General features: G+C 48.7%; 1 protein-coding gene across 8 annotated transcripts in view; it reads right to left on the bottom strand.

Moving 5' to 3' along the window:
- LOC101331229 (phosphatase and actin regulator 1) overlaps positions 1-12,437 on the bottom strand; it is a 303,689-nt gene that overhangs the window by 57,859 nt on the left and 233,393 nt on the right. For all 8 annotated transcript variants that reach the window (XM_073810338.1, XM_073810336.1, XM_073810339.1 and 5 more), the window contains one exon: positions 7,438-7,759. In XM_073810338.1, the coding sequence (XP_073666439.1) occupies positions 7,438-7,759 (322 nt within the window). The remainder of the gene's footprint in view (positions 1-7,437; positions 7,760-12,437) is intronic.

Below are 12,437 nucleotides of genomic sequence, written 5' to 3'. Positions count from 1 at the left end.
TGATTTGAAATAGAGCAATCAGGGAGGGCTTCACTGAGGAGGTGACTAGAGACTCAAAGAAGGTGAGGGAGGGAGACTTTAGGATACAGGAGGGAAGAGCAGTCTCAACTGAGGGAACAGCCAACGCAAAGGCCCTTTGTCAGGAGGATGCCTAGCATGTCCAGGCCTTGTGGTAGGAGAGAGTAGCAACGTGGAGGACAGCAGATGTAGTCATAGGGCTGACAGGGGCCCAGGCCGTGGTGGGCTTCTGGGCTGAGGCGAGGACTTTGCTTTTTACTCTCTGTGAGCCGGAAAGCCAAGGAGCGCTTGTGCACGTTGTTATGGACTGAACTCCACTCCCACCCAATTCGTGCTTAAATGCTAATCCCCAGCACCTCAACATGTGACTTATTCAGAGGTGACTATGTTAAAGGAGTAATTCGGTTAAAATGAGGTCAGCAGGGTGGGTTCTAACCAAATGACTAGTGTTTTTATCAGAGCAGGAGATGAGGACACAGACCCGCAGAGGAGAGACCGTGTGAGGACACAGGGAGAAGACGGCCGTCTGCAAGCCCAGGACAGCGGCCTCAGGAGAAACCAGCCCTGACAGCACCTTGGCTGTGCACTTCCAGCCCCCAGAACTGTGAGACAGTAAATTCCTGCTGTTTAAGCCCCACAGTCTGCGGTACTTTGCTATGGCGACCCTAGCGAATGAATAGAGTCATGATCAGATTTTCGTTAAACCTCATCTCTTTGACTGTCATGTTAAGGACAGACCGAGGGGGCAGGAGTGGAAGCAGCAGACCAGGTAGCAGGGACCCAGCAAACCAGGTGAGGGACCACGGGGGCTGAGACCGCGGGGCGGCAGGAGCACGTAGGAGGTTGCCCAGCCTAGACAGATTCTCAGACCTCTTAGGACCTGCTGACCCCCCAGCCACAGGGTATGAGAGAAAGAAAGGTGTCAAGGGTGACCCCGAGATTTCTGGCAGGAGCCGCTGCAAGCGTGAAGTCTCCTGTCATTGAGAAGGGAAGGACTTGTCTGAAGTGCATTCCCTTAAGACTCTTCCTGGAATTCTTTCAGGGTCCACACGTGTACACATCCCGCCTTCATTTTACTAAGACGGAAACCAGAGCACACAGAACTGATCAACTGAACTAAGACGGGAAAGAAAGTTAGTGTCTGATCAGGACTTTCAGTCTGAATTCCAGGATGGACGCCACCTAGATCACAGAGCTGACTGCAGATATTAAAAGTAAACATCGGGCTTCCCTGGTGGCGCAGTGGTTGAGAGTCCACCTGCCGATGCGGGGGACATGGGTTTGTGCCCTGGTCCAGGAAGATCCCACATGCCGCAGAGCGGCTGGGCCCATGAGCCATGGCCGCTGAGCCAGCATGTCCGGAGCCTGTGCTCCGCAACGAGAGAGGCCACGACAGTGAGAGGCCCACATAACGCAAAAAAAAAAAAAAAAAAAAAAAGTAAACATCGAATAATATATTTCTTTTCAAGTTGGAATCATTTAATTGACTAATGCCTTTGAACGGGACACATTCAGAGCTTTTTCATGTGCTCGCTCAGGCTTCAGGGCAGAGGGAATGGATTGTACAGACATATCGAAGACGTAAAAATTTATAGAAATATATGTATATTTCTCTAATAGTTTAATGGAAACTAAAAATCAGAGGCCTTTGTTCTCTCCATCTGTAGCAAGTCAAGCTCATTTACCCCAGAGGACGAAGAAGGGTTGCCTCGTACACATCCTCCTTTCTTCTTTGGACCCTGTCTCCACCCGGTAGAGCAGCAAGCTCAGAAGATTCTGAGTATAAGGAGGTCGCAGAACGCTTGGCAGGGAGGGGAGGGAAAGGGACACAGAAGGCTGGCTCCCTCCCACCTCCAGCAGTGCCTGGATTCCTAGAGGCTTTGACCTGCTCCTGGCTCCCAAGGGCCACATTAGGAGCTCTGAGCAGAGCCGTGTTTACTGACTGTCCTCTTTCCCCGACTTACTGGGCACGTACATTACATATCGCAGCATCATCTCTCCATCACCAAACGGGCAAGGGAAGAGAACACTGGTTTGCAGCAGCAGGGGGCAGGGCTCTCATACCACACCCCCATGCCTCCCAGCTCTTCTTCTGGGATGGGCTCAATCTCTCTCCTTGGTGGAGAAGCAGCAGCTAAGAGTGAGGGTCCTCGCCAGGCTCAAGCCCGAGTCCCTGTTGAAGAATGAGGACCAGGGCAGAAGGGGTGGCCCTGCGAGGCAACCACGCTGCTGTGGAAGGAGGCCCTAGGGCCACCCCTGTGGAGTCACCTCCAAAGAAGATGTGACTCATCAGTGAAGAGAAAATAAATGAAGATGATCGAATTCCAGGAAACCGACACGAAATTTCCAACAAGATTGGATCCAATCTGTTTGCAATATGCCTTTTAGGGGAACTGAAGGTCAATTCTGTGTGTTGAAGAATTCTGCTTAACATTCACTATCATTTACTGGACACTTACTGCATGCCATGTAATAAGACGACTGATGTAGACTGTCACCTGTTCCTCACAAACAACCCCGACGAGGTAGGTGGTGTTATTACTATCCCTGTTTTAAAGATGAGGAATCAAAGGCAAAAAAGAAGCGGTATCTCTGAGACTGAAACCCTGGCAATTAGAGCCATGATGCAGGGGCTGCCTCCAGATTGGCCATGCTGCCTCGTGACTTTGATGAACACGGAAGCTGGTCTCTAGTTCCCTCCTTCCCCCCAAATCTGGCGGGCCAGCGCTGTAACTAACTAATGTGATCCTTCTATGTCATTAAGTAGGGTCAGGTTAGGTTAACAGTTAAGAACGTCTTCATACAAGTCAAAACAGATTTAGAGTAATCTTGGGAGAGCAGGAACAAGATGGTAAAGGATCTAGAAACCATCTCAACAGACGATTCCATGAATTTGGGATTATCAGCCTGAAAGAGAGAAGCCACTAGATAAAGGGAACAGTAATTATTTTTAAAGATTTGAAAGCCTCTCACAGGAAAGGAAGATTAGAAATAAGACTGGGACAAGGGATTATAGTAAGTAACACTTTTCACTTAACATAAGAAAGAACTTCGTAGTAATCAGACCTTCTGGACAGTGGGGCAGGCTATCTTGGTACCTAGGGAGGGTCCCATTCCCACAGAGACCAGAGGACAAATCGTCAGAAAGGCTACAACAGGCAGCAGGCTGGCTGCCTTGGTCTTAAAGGTCCCTTTCAATTACAAGATGACTATTTATTCAAATTTATAGTCCAAAGTCAGGCATTCATGCTGTTAAATTCATCATTCGATTTCTGCATTACCCACCATGTTTCACCAGGATCAGACCATGGGTCTGGACTAACACCCCGTAGGGCACGAACGTTCTATGAGATCTCAGGTTCTTTGCGGGCAGAATGCCTATGCATTCAGTAATGTTCCTTCCTTCTTGCAGTGCTTTTTGGGGTCACTGGAAATTGTCAGGAGAAAAAGGAAATCATCCTTTCTGGATGAAACTTGGCCAGAACAAGAGTGAAATCATGTTGACAGGTAGGAGGGAGAATTTCCAGGTCGTAAAAAGAAAGGTGACATCACTGGAGACAGCGGCAGTTCCTGCACTAAACTGAAAGGTGGCCCATGACCTGTTCTGCTCCCAGATCCTTCCAGGACTCCTGGAAGACGACGTGGGTCCTCAGAAACATTCTCAGTCTTTGTCTGGCAAGAAGACCTCGCTTTCTCTGTAGGGCTATCTTTTTTTTTTTTTTTTCCTGGTATACGGGCCTCTCCCGTTGCGGAGCACAGGCTCCGGACGCGCAGGCTCAGCGGCCATGGCTCACGGGCCCAGCCGCTCCGCGGCATGTGGGATCTTCCCGGACCGGGGCACGAACCTGTGTCCCCTGCATCGGCAGGCGGACTCTCAACCACTGCGCCACCAGGGAAGCCCTCTGTAGGGCTATCCTGATGATGTAGGCATTAATTCCCTGTGTCCTGGCTGGTTCACCAGAACAACACTATGCCTTGGCCTATGGTTGGTGGGGAGGGAGACAGGAGGTAAGGAGGGTCTGGGGGTGACACAAAGCACAGGAGGTTGCCTTGGCTCAGCTGCCGAGACCATGCTGCCCTTCTTCCAACCTCCTCCACCTGCAATATCCCGATATCGCCTTCCTTTCCTTGCCCATTTGCTGTCTTTGATTCATTTCAATAAAGAACCTGACCCAGTGTAGGTCCAACAGACCTATGCATTGGTTTACACTCGACTGAAATATTCTATAAATACACACGGAAATTACTGAACTGAGGAATATCACATAACTTATTGGTTAGTACTTTCAATGGAAGCTTTAAATGGCATGTTTTAGGTGCAAATGTATTTAGCAATACCCTACTAATATGCTCTCATGAGTATCTTTTTCAGATGCTTATTATCTCCGGAAGAGATACAAAAATATACTGGGGGTTACAGGAGACGTGAGGGCAGTAAATGACATTCACTGCTAGCTGTCTTTTGGAAAGCGGTTGTGCTATAGTCAAAGGAGTTCTGGATTTGCAGGAGGACGATCCAGGCTTGAAGGCTCGGCCGCTTGACTTACTACCTAGGACAGTGCTTGGCAAAATGTCTATGGGGGTAAGGCCAGCACTATCAAACTCTTAGAGGAAAACATAGGCAGAACACTCTATGACATAAATCACAGCGAGATCCTTTTTGACCCAACTCCTAGAGAAATGGAAATAAAAACAAAAAGAAACAAATGGGACCTAATGAAACTTAACAGCTTTTGCACAGCAAAGGAAACCATAAACAAGACCAAAAGACAACCCTCAGAATGGGAGAAAATATTTGCAAATGAAGCAACTGACAAAGGATTAATCTCCAAAATTTACAAGCAGCTCATGCAGCCCAATAACAAAAAAACAAACAACCCAATCCAAAAAATGGGCTGAAGACCTAAATAGACATCTCTCGGAAGAAGATATACAGATTCCCAACAAACACATGAAAGAATGCTCAACATCATTAATCATTAGAGAAATGCAAATCAAAACTACAATGAGATATCATCTCACACCAGTCAGAATGGCCATCATCAAAAGGTCTACAAACAATAAATGCTGGAGAGGGTGTGGAGAAAAGGGAACACTCTTGCACCGTTGGTGGGAATGTAAATTGATACAGTCACTATGGAGAACAGTATGGAGGTTCCTTAAAAAACTAAAAATAGAACTACCATATGACCCAGCAATCCCACTACTGGGCATATACCCTGAGAAAGCCATAATTCAAAAAGAGTCATGTACCACAATGTTCATTGCAGCTCTATTTACAATAGCCAGGACATGGAAGCAACCTAAGTGTCCATCATCAGATGAATGGATAAAGAAGATGTGGCACATATATACAATGGAATATTACTCAGCCATAAAAAGAAATGAAATTGAGATATTTGTAGTGAGGTGGATGGACCCAGAGTCTGTCATACAGAGTGAAGTAGGTCAGAAAGAGAAAAACAAATACCGTATGCTAACACATATATATGGAATCTAAGGAAAAAAAAAAAAGGTCATGAAGAACCTAGGGGTAAGATGGGAATAGACACAGACCTACTAGAAAATGGACTTGAGGATATGGGGAGAGGGAAGGGTAAGCTGTGACAAAGAGAGTGGCATGGACATATATACACTACCAAACGTAAAATAGATGGCTAGTGGGAAGCAGCCGCATAGCACAGGGAGATCAGCTCCGTGGTTTGTGACCACTTAGAGGGGTGGGATAGGGAGGGTGGGAGGGAGGGAGATGCAAGAGGGAGGAGATATGGGAACATATGTATATGTATAACTGACTCATTTTGTTATATAGCAGAAACTAACACACCACTGTAAAGCAATTCTACTCCAATAAAGATGTTAAAAAAAAAATGTCTATGGGGAGGGACCAGTTTTGTTGGTCGGTTGGTTGATTTACATACTTTAATTTTTAATCCATCACAAACTGATGCTTTCAAAATATAATAAAAATGCACAACAAATAAAACCCCTTTTTATCGTAAGACAAAAAATTATCCTGTCAAATTGCTATGAAGGTATCTAAAAGCTTGTTCTCAATTTCTGTACAATTTCTGCAGATGGGCACCAAGTTTGAGTGGCTGGCATTGGGGAACTCAGCCTTCCTTAGTTTCTTGGCTGACTCAAGTCTCCCTAGGTGGTGTGAGGATTAAGATAATAACAAAGGTATGTATTCATAATAGACTACGAACTGCCATCCAGATTGTAAATTACGACTGTCCTCATTAACAGTAACAGTAGTTGGAAATGATGGCAGCGGCCAAATACATTTTGTTTTTCAGTGAAGGGAGATATTAACGTGAACCTATCAAGTCAGAATTCTTAGTGATAACTTCTCTTGGAGTCATTAATTTTCCAAACATAGAATACTTGGCTGACACAGACGGAGGGAAAAGCCACTGAGAGTCAGGAAACTACAACAGAAAGCTCTCGGCTGTGTCCATCTCGCCCCTGGCTCTCTGCCCGGTGACCGGCTGCATGCTTTCCAGGCTGCAGTTTTCCTATCTGGTCTGCAGGACCCAGTTAACTAGACTGGGTTGGAATCACATTGGGAAATCTCAGCCACCTCCTGGGCACAAGCGAGGTGGTATTTGAACGCGTGCGCACGCGCGCACACACACACACGCACACACACACACGCAAGCGATCCAGAACCAGCACGAGAGATCTCCCTGGGTGGTGGGGAGTCACGGTCTCCGCTGCAGGCCTGCCCTTGGAATACCCTTGGCAGTTCTCCCTGCAATGCTACTGGAGGCAGATTCTGATGAAAGAGGGGACTCCACCAGTTGTTGGTAAATATCTGAGGCTCAAACTCGTATAATCAGACTACGTCTGCCGCTTCCTCCATCGGCAAGAACGAGGGCGTACCTCTCCACCTTTCCCTCTGTTATTCCACCACCGCCCCAGCAGCTCTCATCTCTTCTTATTCTACATTCACATTGTTTTTTACATCATAAAAGTAATATACACAAAGTAAAAAATTAAGCAGTACAGAAAGATACAAAATATAAAAACAAAAGATTTTCTCCCCATCTCCCTGCCCTAGGGGTTACCTCATTAATGATGATGTGCACCTGCTTCCAAACCACGTTAAGGTCTACAGAAGCACGATAGGTACAATCTTTCTATCCACCCGCCCACTCACGCATACTCAGATGTATACATACGCACTACTTTTTCTTTTTGATAAACGTGACTGTTCTATAGTTTGGCAACTGGCAACGGTTTTTTCTTCCATACTGTCCTTGACATTCAGATTCCGGTCTGATTTTACCTTCACCCCCCCTCCCGAATCCCACCCCAAGTGGGTGTGAGCCCTTGCTGGCGCTGGTCTGCTCACTCCTTGGTCATGGTCAGAGCGCCAAGCCCTCCTCTCCTGCCCTCACCCCTTCCCTCCGTTACCTTTCCAGCCTCTGCATGGTCATGGCCAGCGTTTTGTTCAGCTCATCTATCATCCTGCAGCCCGAGGGGTGCATGGGGAGGGAGCCGGTGGCGGCAGGGAGGTGCTGGCTGAGGCTGCCGTACTGCAGCTGGTGCTGGATCTGGGAGGGCAGGACGGTGTGGTGGTGCTGGGCCCCGCCCTGCTGGCCGCTCTTCTGGGCCGCGTAGGACGCCAGCGAGAGGTCTGGCCCCCCCATGGGCATACAGATCATGACTTTCTTTGGAGGTAGCGGAGGCGACAGCTTCACTGGCAGACAAGGCAATTTCACAGGGGCGCCAGGATCTGCGGCAGAAGGAGGGCGAGAGGCAGATGTGAGTTTGGGGGCATCAGAAAAAACGTAGCACAGCACAGGTGCCCACGCAGGGACCGTGGTCCTGGAGGCGGGCCCCTGAGATGAAACGCTTCAACCGAAGAACCGGCAGGTGAGCGCTGCTCCACAAGCACCCAGCAGCTCTCACTTCCTGCTCGAAGCACGCTGCCCCCCAGGGCCCTCAGGGACCCAGGTGTCGGTGGCGTGTGTCACACAGCTGCCAGGCTGGAGCTCACCAGCAGAAAGGGGGAACGCGCTCTTCTGCTCATGGAAACCCAAGCACCTTCAAAGAGACCTTTGCTAGGACACGTGCGACGCCGACAACTGCGCCACCGTAACGTGGACACACCCTCTCGGCTGGCGCTTTCTAACAGGCACAGGATTAGCAGCCAGCCCTGGGTTCAAGTCCACGAAGAGTGTCTTCCTCCAGCGGTGACTTTAATGCCACCAACCTTAATTCCCTCATGTGGGGATGCTCGTCCCACCGGAGAGGAGGCTTTCTAGGATTCGTGGTCACAGAGAGGGCTCAGATGCCCCGTGCCGGGCCTCGGTGTGAGCACGGTGGCTGGGCTGACCACTCCCGTGGCATCCACGGTGGGCTCTTCCCACACTAGGGAGGCTCCGACAGGCACTCTGGGGGCCTGATGGTACCTGCACCCACCCCACCCCTTGGTTCCGTGACGGTGGCACTGAAACTTCCCAGAGATGCTCCAACTTAAGGGGGGCTCCAGGTCAGACAGACCAGCCCTCAGGGTGTCTTTGGGCTGACCTTGTAGTCCCCTGTCTGGACTTCACATTCCTAAAAATCACCTAGCCCTGGGGACTGCGGGTCCATGGCTGAGTCCTGTGGGCTGCGGGCCACCTGGGAGAAGCCAGGCCAGAGGGCAGTGGCAGGCGGGGCGTGTGTGTGACCTCACACCCGCTGTCCATGCCGGGAGCACTGCAGGCTCCTGCCTCTTGGTCTCTGAGGCCTTCGATTTTTTTCCAACTATCTGCCTGAGTGTGGCCTTCTCCAGTTTGACAGCCTCAGTCCTGCCAGAATGACATTCTTTTGGCACAAATCTGATCCTGTTGCCCTCCAGTTTGAAACCTACCAATGGCCTGGAAATAAAGCCCAACTTCCTGACACATCATCAAGGCCTCTTTGTGTCCCCACCTTATCTCTATAGAGTCTGTGCTAGTTCCCCCGGCTAGAAATAACCTTGCCTGTTGCACCTGAAAAGCTCCTTTTCTCCTGGGACACGGCCTGCTTTCCTCCTGTGGGTTTGACTTCCTTGCTGACCCACGCTCAGTCTCCCTCCTCAGCTAAGTCCCTGGCTGGCCTTTGTCCCACACATGCTCAGAAGGGCTGCTGTGTCTCCACTGGTGGCCTCGAGGCTCTTCACCTCCACAGATTTCCTCTCCTGTTTCACAGAGAAGCCCAAGGAGGGCGCTTCAGGCCCCTCCTTCTCTTTGGATCGGCCTTCTTTTCTCCCCATCACCCCAGGTAACCACCCTCACTCCTGAACTGCTGGGTTCCCCAAACCACCTGATGTTTCAAACCCCAGAGCCTTGGTTACCTGCCCTCAGTTCTCTGGTTTGTCTTCTGGGTCAATCCCTACTCTCCCTTCAAGATTCAGCTCAAACGTTACCTCCACTGAGAACCTTCCTGATGGGTTACATCACTCCCCCTATTCTGCAGCCATTGGACCCACTGTGGGCAGGTGGTAGGTCAGTGCCAACAACCATGGTGACGATGACGATGACAGTGACAGATACTGCCAACCCTCCCACCATGAGCCAGACAGTGTTCTAAGTGCTTTTCTTATCTCACCAGCTTAATCCCCTCAACAAGCCAGTGACGTACACACTATGATCTTCTCACTTTTTACAGATGATAGCCCTGGACTCTGCAGACACTGTACCGTTCTTCCTGTTTACGCAGCTATCTCCTCCCACACAGAGCAAGGACCGTGAATAATTTGTCATTATAGCCTCAGCATCTCGTACAGTGCCCAGCTCACCTAGCAGGAGGCTCAACACGTTTACAGAATGAGCTGAAGCTGTGATGCTCTGCTATGGGATAAATTTACATGTTGTTCAGAAATAGAAACTTGGACAGCTCATCCTGTTCCTGTGAGCCTCCAAGCACAGGACACAAGGTCACCATGTTCAGGACCAAAGCAGGCAGTGCTAATTCCAAAGTGGCTGAGATGCAGAAACTCAGCACCCCTGTCTGGGTCCTGTTACTGAAGGGTACACTGAAGGCTTCCTATGGAAGCCATAGCGTAGACCCAGCAAGTACAATGTGTCCTGAAGTGTTAGGGTTTTCATCCAGGGACCCTTAACCCACGACTCCTTCATTTGTGGGTCTGGTTGTCTAAGGCAGTAGGGACTCATTTGCTTGGGCAGAAGGGCAGCATGGAATTGTCTGCCTAAGAAGGGTCAGTGATACACGATGGATTCCACCCATCTTGCTAAGCTACAACTTTCTGCACACACAGTATTTCTTGCCACTACTTCCACAGCAAAACTTACTTGGCTTCATCACCAGAAAAATGGACCAAGTGGATGCCAGGAATTCTAACAAAACAGGCAAGGAAGACATGACCAACAGGATCAATTTAGTGGAGGTGGTTCCTTTCATTGATCTAAGAAACACATGCCAGGGCCCATGGAGAACCCCTCTTTCTCCTTTCCTACCTGCATCTCTCTTCCGGTTGTTTCACTGCACATGGTCACCAATTAAATAAGGGTAGAGAAAGAAAGTGAATCATGTCAAATAATTTTTGGCTCAGTGGATGTGGTACAAACAGAGGAAATGAAGAAAAAGGTTAAAGTCAAGTGAAACTGTCTACTTTCAGTGAATTAGCTCTGCAGCCCCCATCTTTCTATAACATGTGGATAACTGAGGAGAGCCTGGGAAGCTCAGATTGGCAGTACCTTGGCAAGACCTATTTTTATATTCTTATGACATCTTTTTTTTTTTTTTGCGGTACGCGGGTCTCTCACTGTTGCGGCCTCTCCCGTTGCGGAGCACAGGCTCCGGACACGCAGGCTCAGCGGCCATGGCTCACGGGCCCAGCCGCTCCGCAGCATGTGGGATCTTCCCGGACCGGGGCATGAAGTTTACAAAGCATGTCCACATTATCTTGTCTGACCCTCACAATGACCTGTGGGAGAAGCCTGGAACATATCATATTATTATTATTTCAGAATGAATTAAGACTACATTTGTTGAACTCCTGTTACATACACGGGAAAACTGAAGCTCAGGGAGGATAAATGTCTTAGGCAGAGCTACAGGGCTTCTTGGTCTTAGAGCTGAGATTAAACTCCAACTCTTTGGGCTTCCCTGGTGGTGCAGTGGTTGAGAGCCCACCTGCCGATGCAGGAGACACAGGTTCGTGCCCCGGTCCGGGAAGATCCCACATGCCGTGGAGTGGCTGGGCCCGCGAGCCACGGCCACTGAGCCTGCGCGTCTGGAGCCTGTGCTCCGCAACAGGAGAGGCTACAGGGGTGAGAGGCCCGCGTACCGCAAAAAAAAAAAAAAAAAAAGCCTTCTTTACCTTGATAGCACCTCCCTGAATACAATACTTTGCCTCTCTATGATGCACGACATTTGCGGATTATGGGAGGACACACACTACCTCTTGCATTTATAACGATAGTGGCTGCTCCTGCTGGGGCACACACAAAGCTCTCTGCTTGCTGACTTAGAAATGGATGAGTCTTTGCCTACAGTCTGTCATACAGAGTGAAGTAAGTCAGAAAGAGAGAGACAAATACCGTATGCTAACACATATATATGGAATTTAAGGGAAAAAAAATGTCATGAAAAACCTAGGGGTGAAACAGGAATAAAGACACAGACTTACTAGAGAATGGACTTGAGGCTATGGGAAGGGGGAAGGGTAAACGGTGACAAAGCGATAAAGAGGCATGGACATATATACACTACCAAACGTAAGGTAGATAGCTAGTGGGAAGCAGCCGCATAGCACAGGGAGATCAGCTCGGTGCTTTGTGACTGCCTGGAGGGGTGGGATAGGGAGGGTGGGAGGGAGGGAGACGTAAGCGGGAAGAGATATGGGAATATATGTATATATATAACTGATTCATTTTGTTGTGAAGCTGAAACTAACACACCATTGTAAAGCAATTATACTCCAATAAAGATGTTAAAATGAAAAAAAAGAAAAAAAAAAAAGAAATGGATGAGTCTTTGGCAGCCAGACTGATCGAGAATGCAGTATATTCATAAAACTGTCTCTGCTGATAGAGTGGAAAGAGCAAAAACAACCAGTTCCAGAGAACAAGAAAAATAAACCCAAACTACGTCACAGAGCCAGAAAAGCCAAGGCGGCTATATTTCCAAGACTGACACACCTCTGGCTTAGGACTTCACACAAGAAAGTGAAAACCCCCGATTACTTTTGTAGTTGAGACTGGTGCCAGAGGACTGTAGTCTATACACTGAATGAGTCTGGGCTAAATGAATACGCCCCTAGCCTCTCTCCTCACTTTTTAAATTAACAACAGCTGGAGAAGCTGGAGACGCATTTATCACTTTATAATAGACGATTCAGATACACTTGCCAATGATAGTAGCACTTAACGTCTTAATGAACAAAAGTGTTGTAAGAATTTCTCAGTCATTTGCCACCTGGT

Source organism: Tursiops truncatus, chromosome 10 (genome assembly GCF_011762595.2).
Source record: "Tursiops truncatus isolate mTurTru1 chromosome 10, mTurTru1.mat.Y, whole genome shotgun sequence".
NCBI classification, from domain to species: domain Eukaryota; kingdom Metazoa; phylum Chordata; class Mammalia; order Artiodactyla; family Delphinidae; genus Tursiops; species Tursiops truncatus.
Note: the sequence above shows the minus strand (reverse complement) of the source record. Positions and strands in the feature narration are given on the sequence as shown.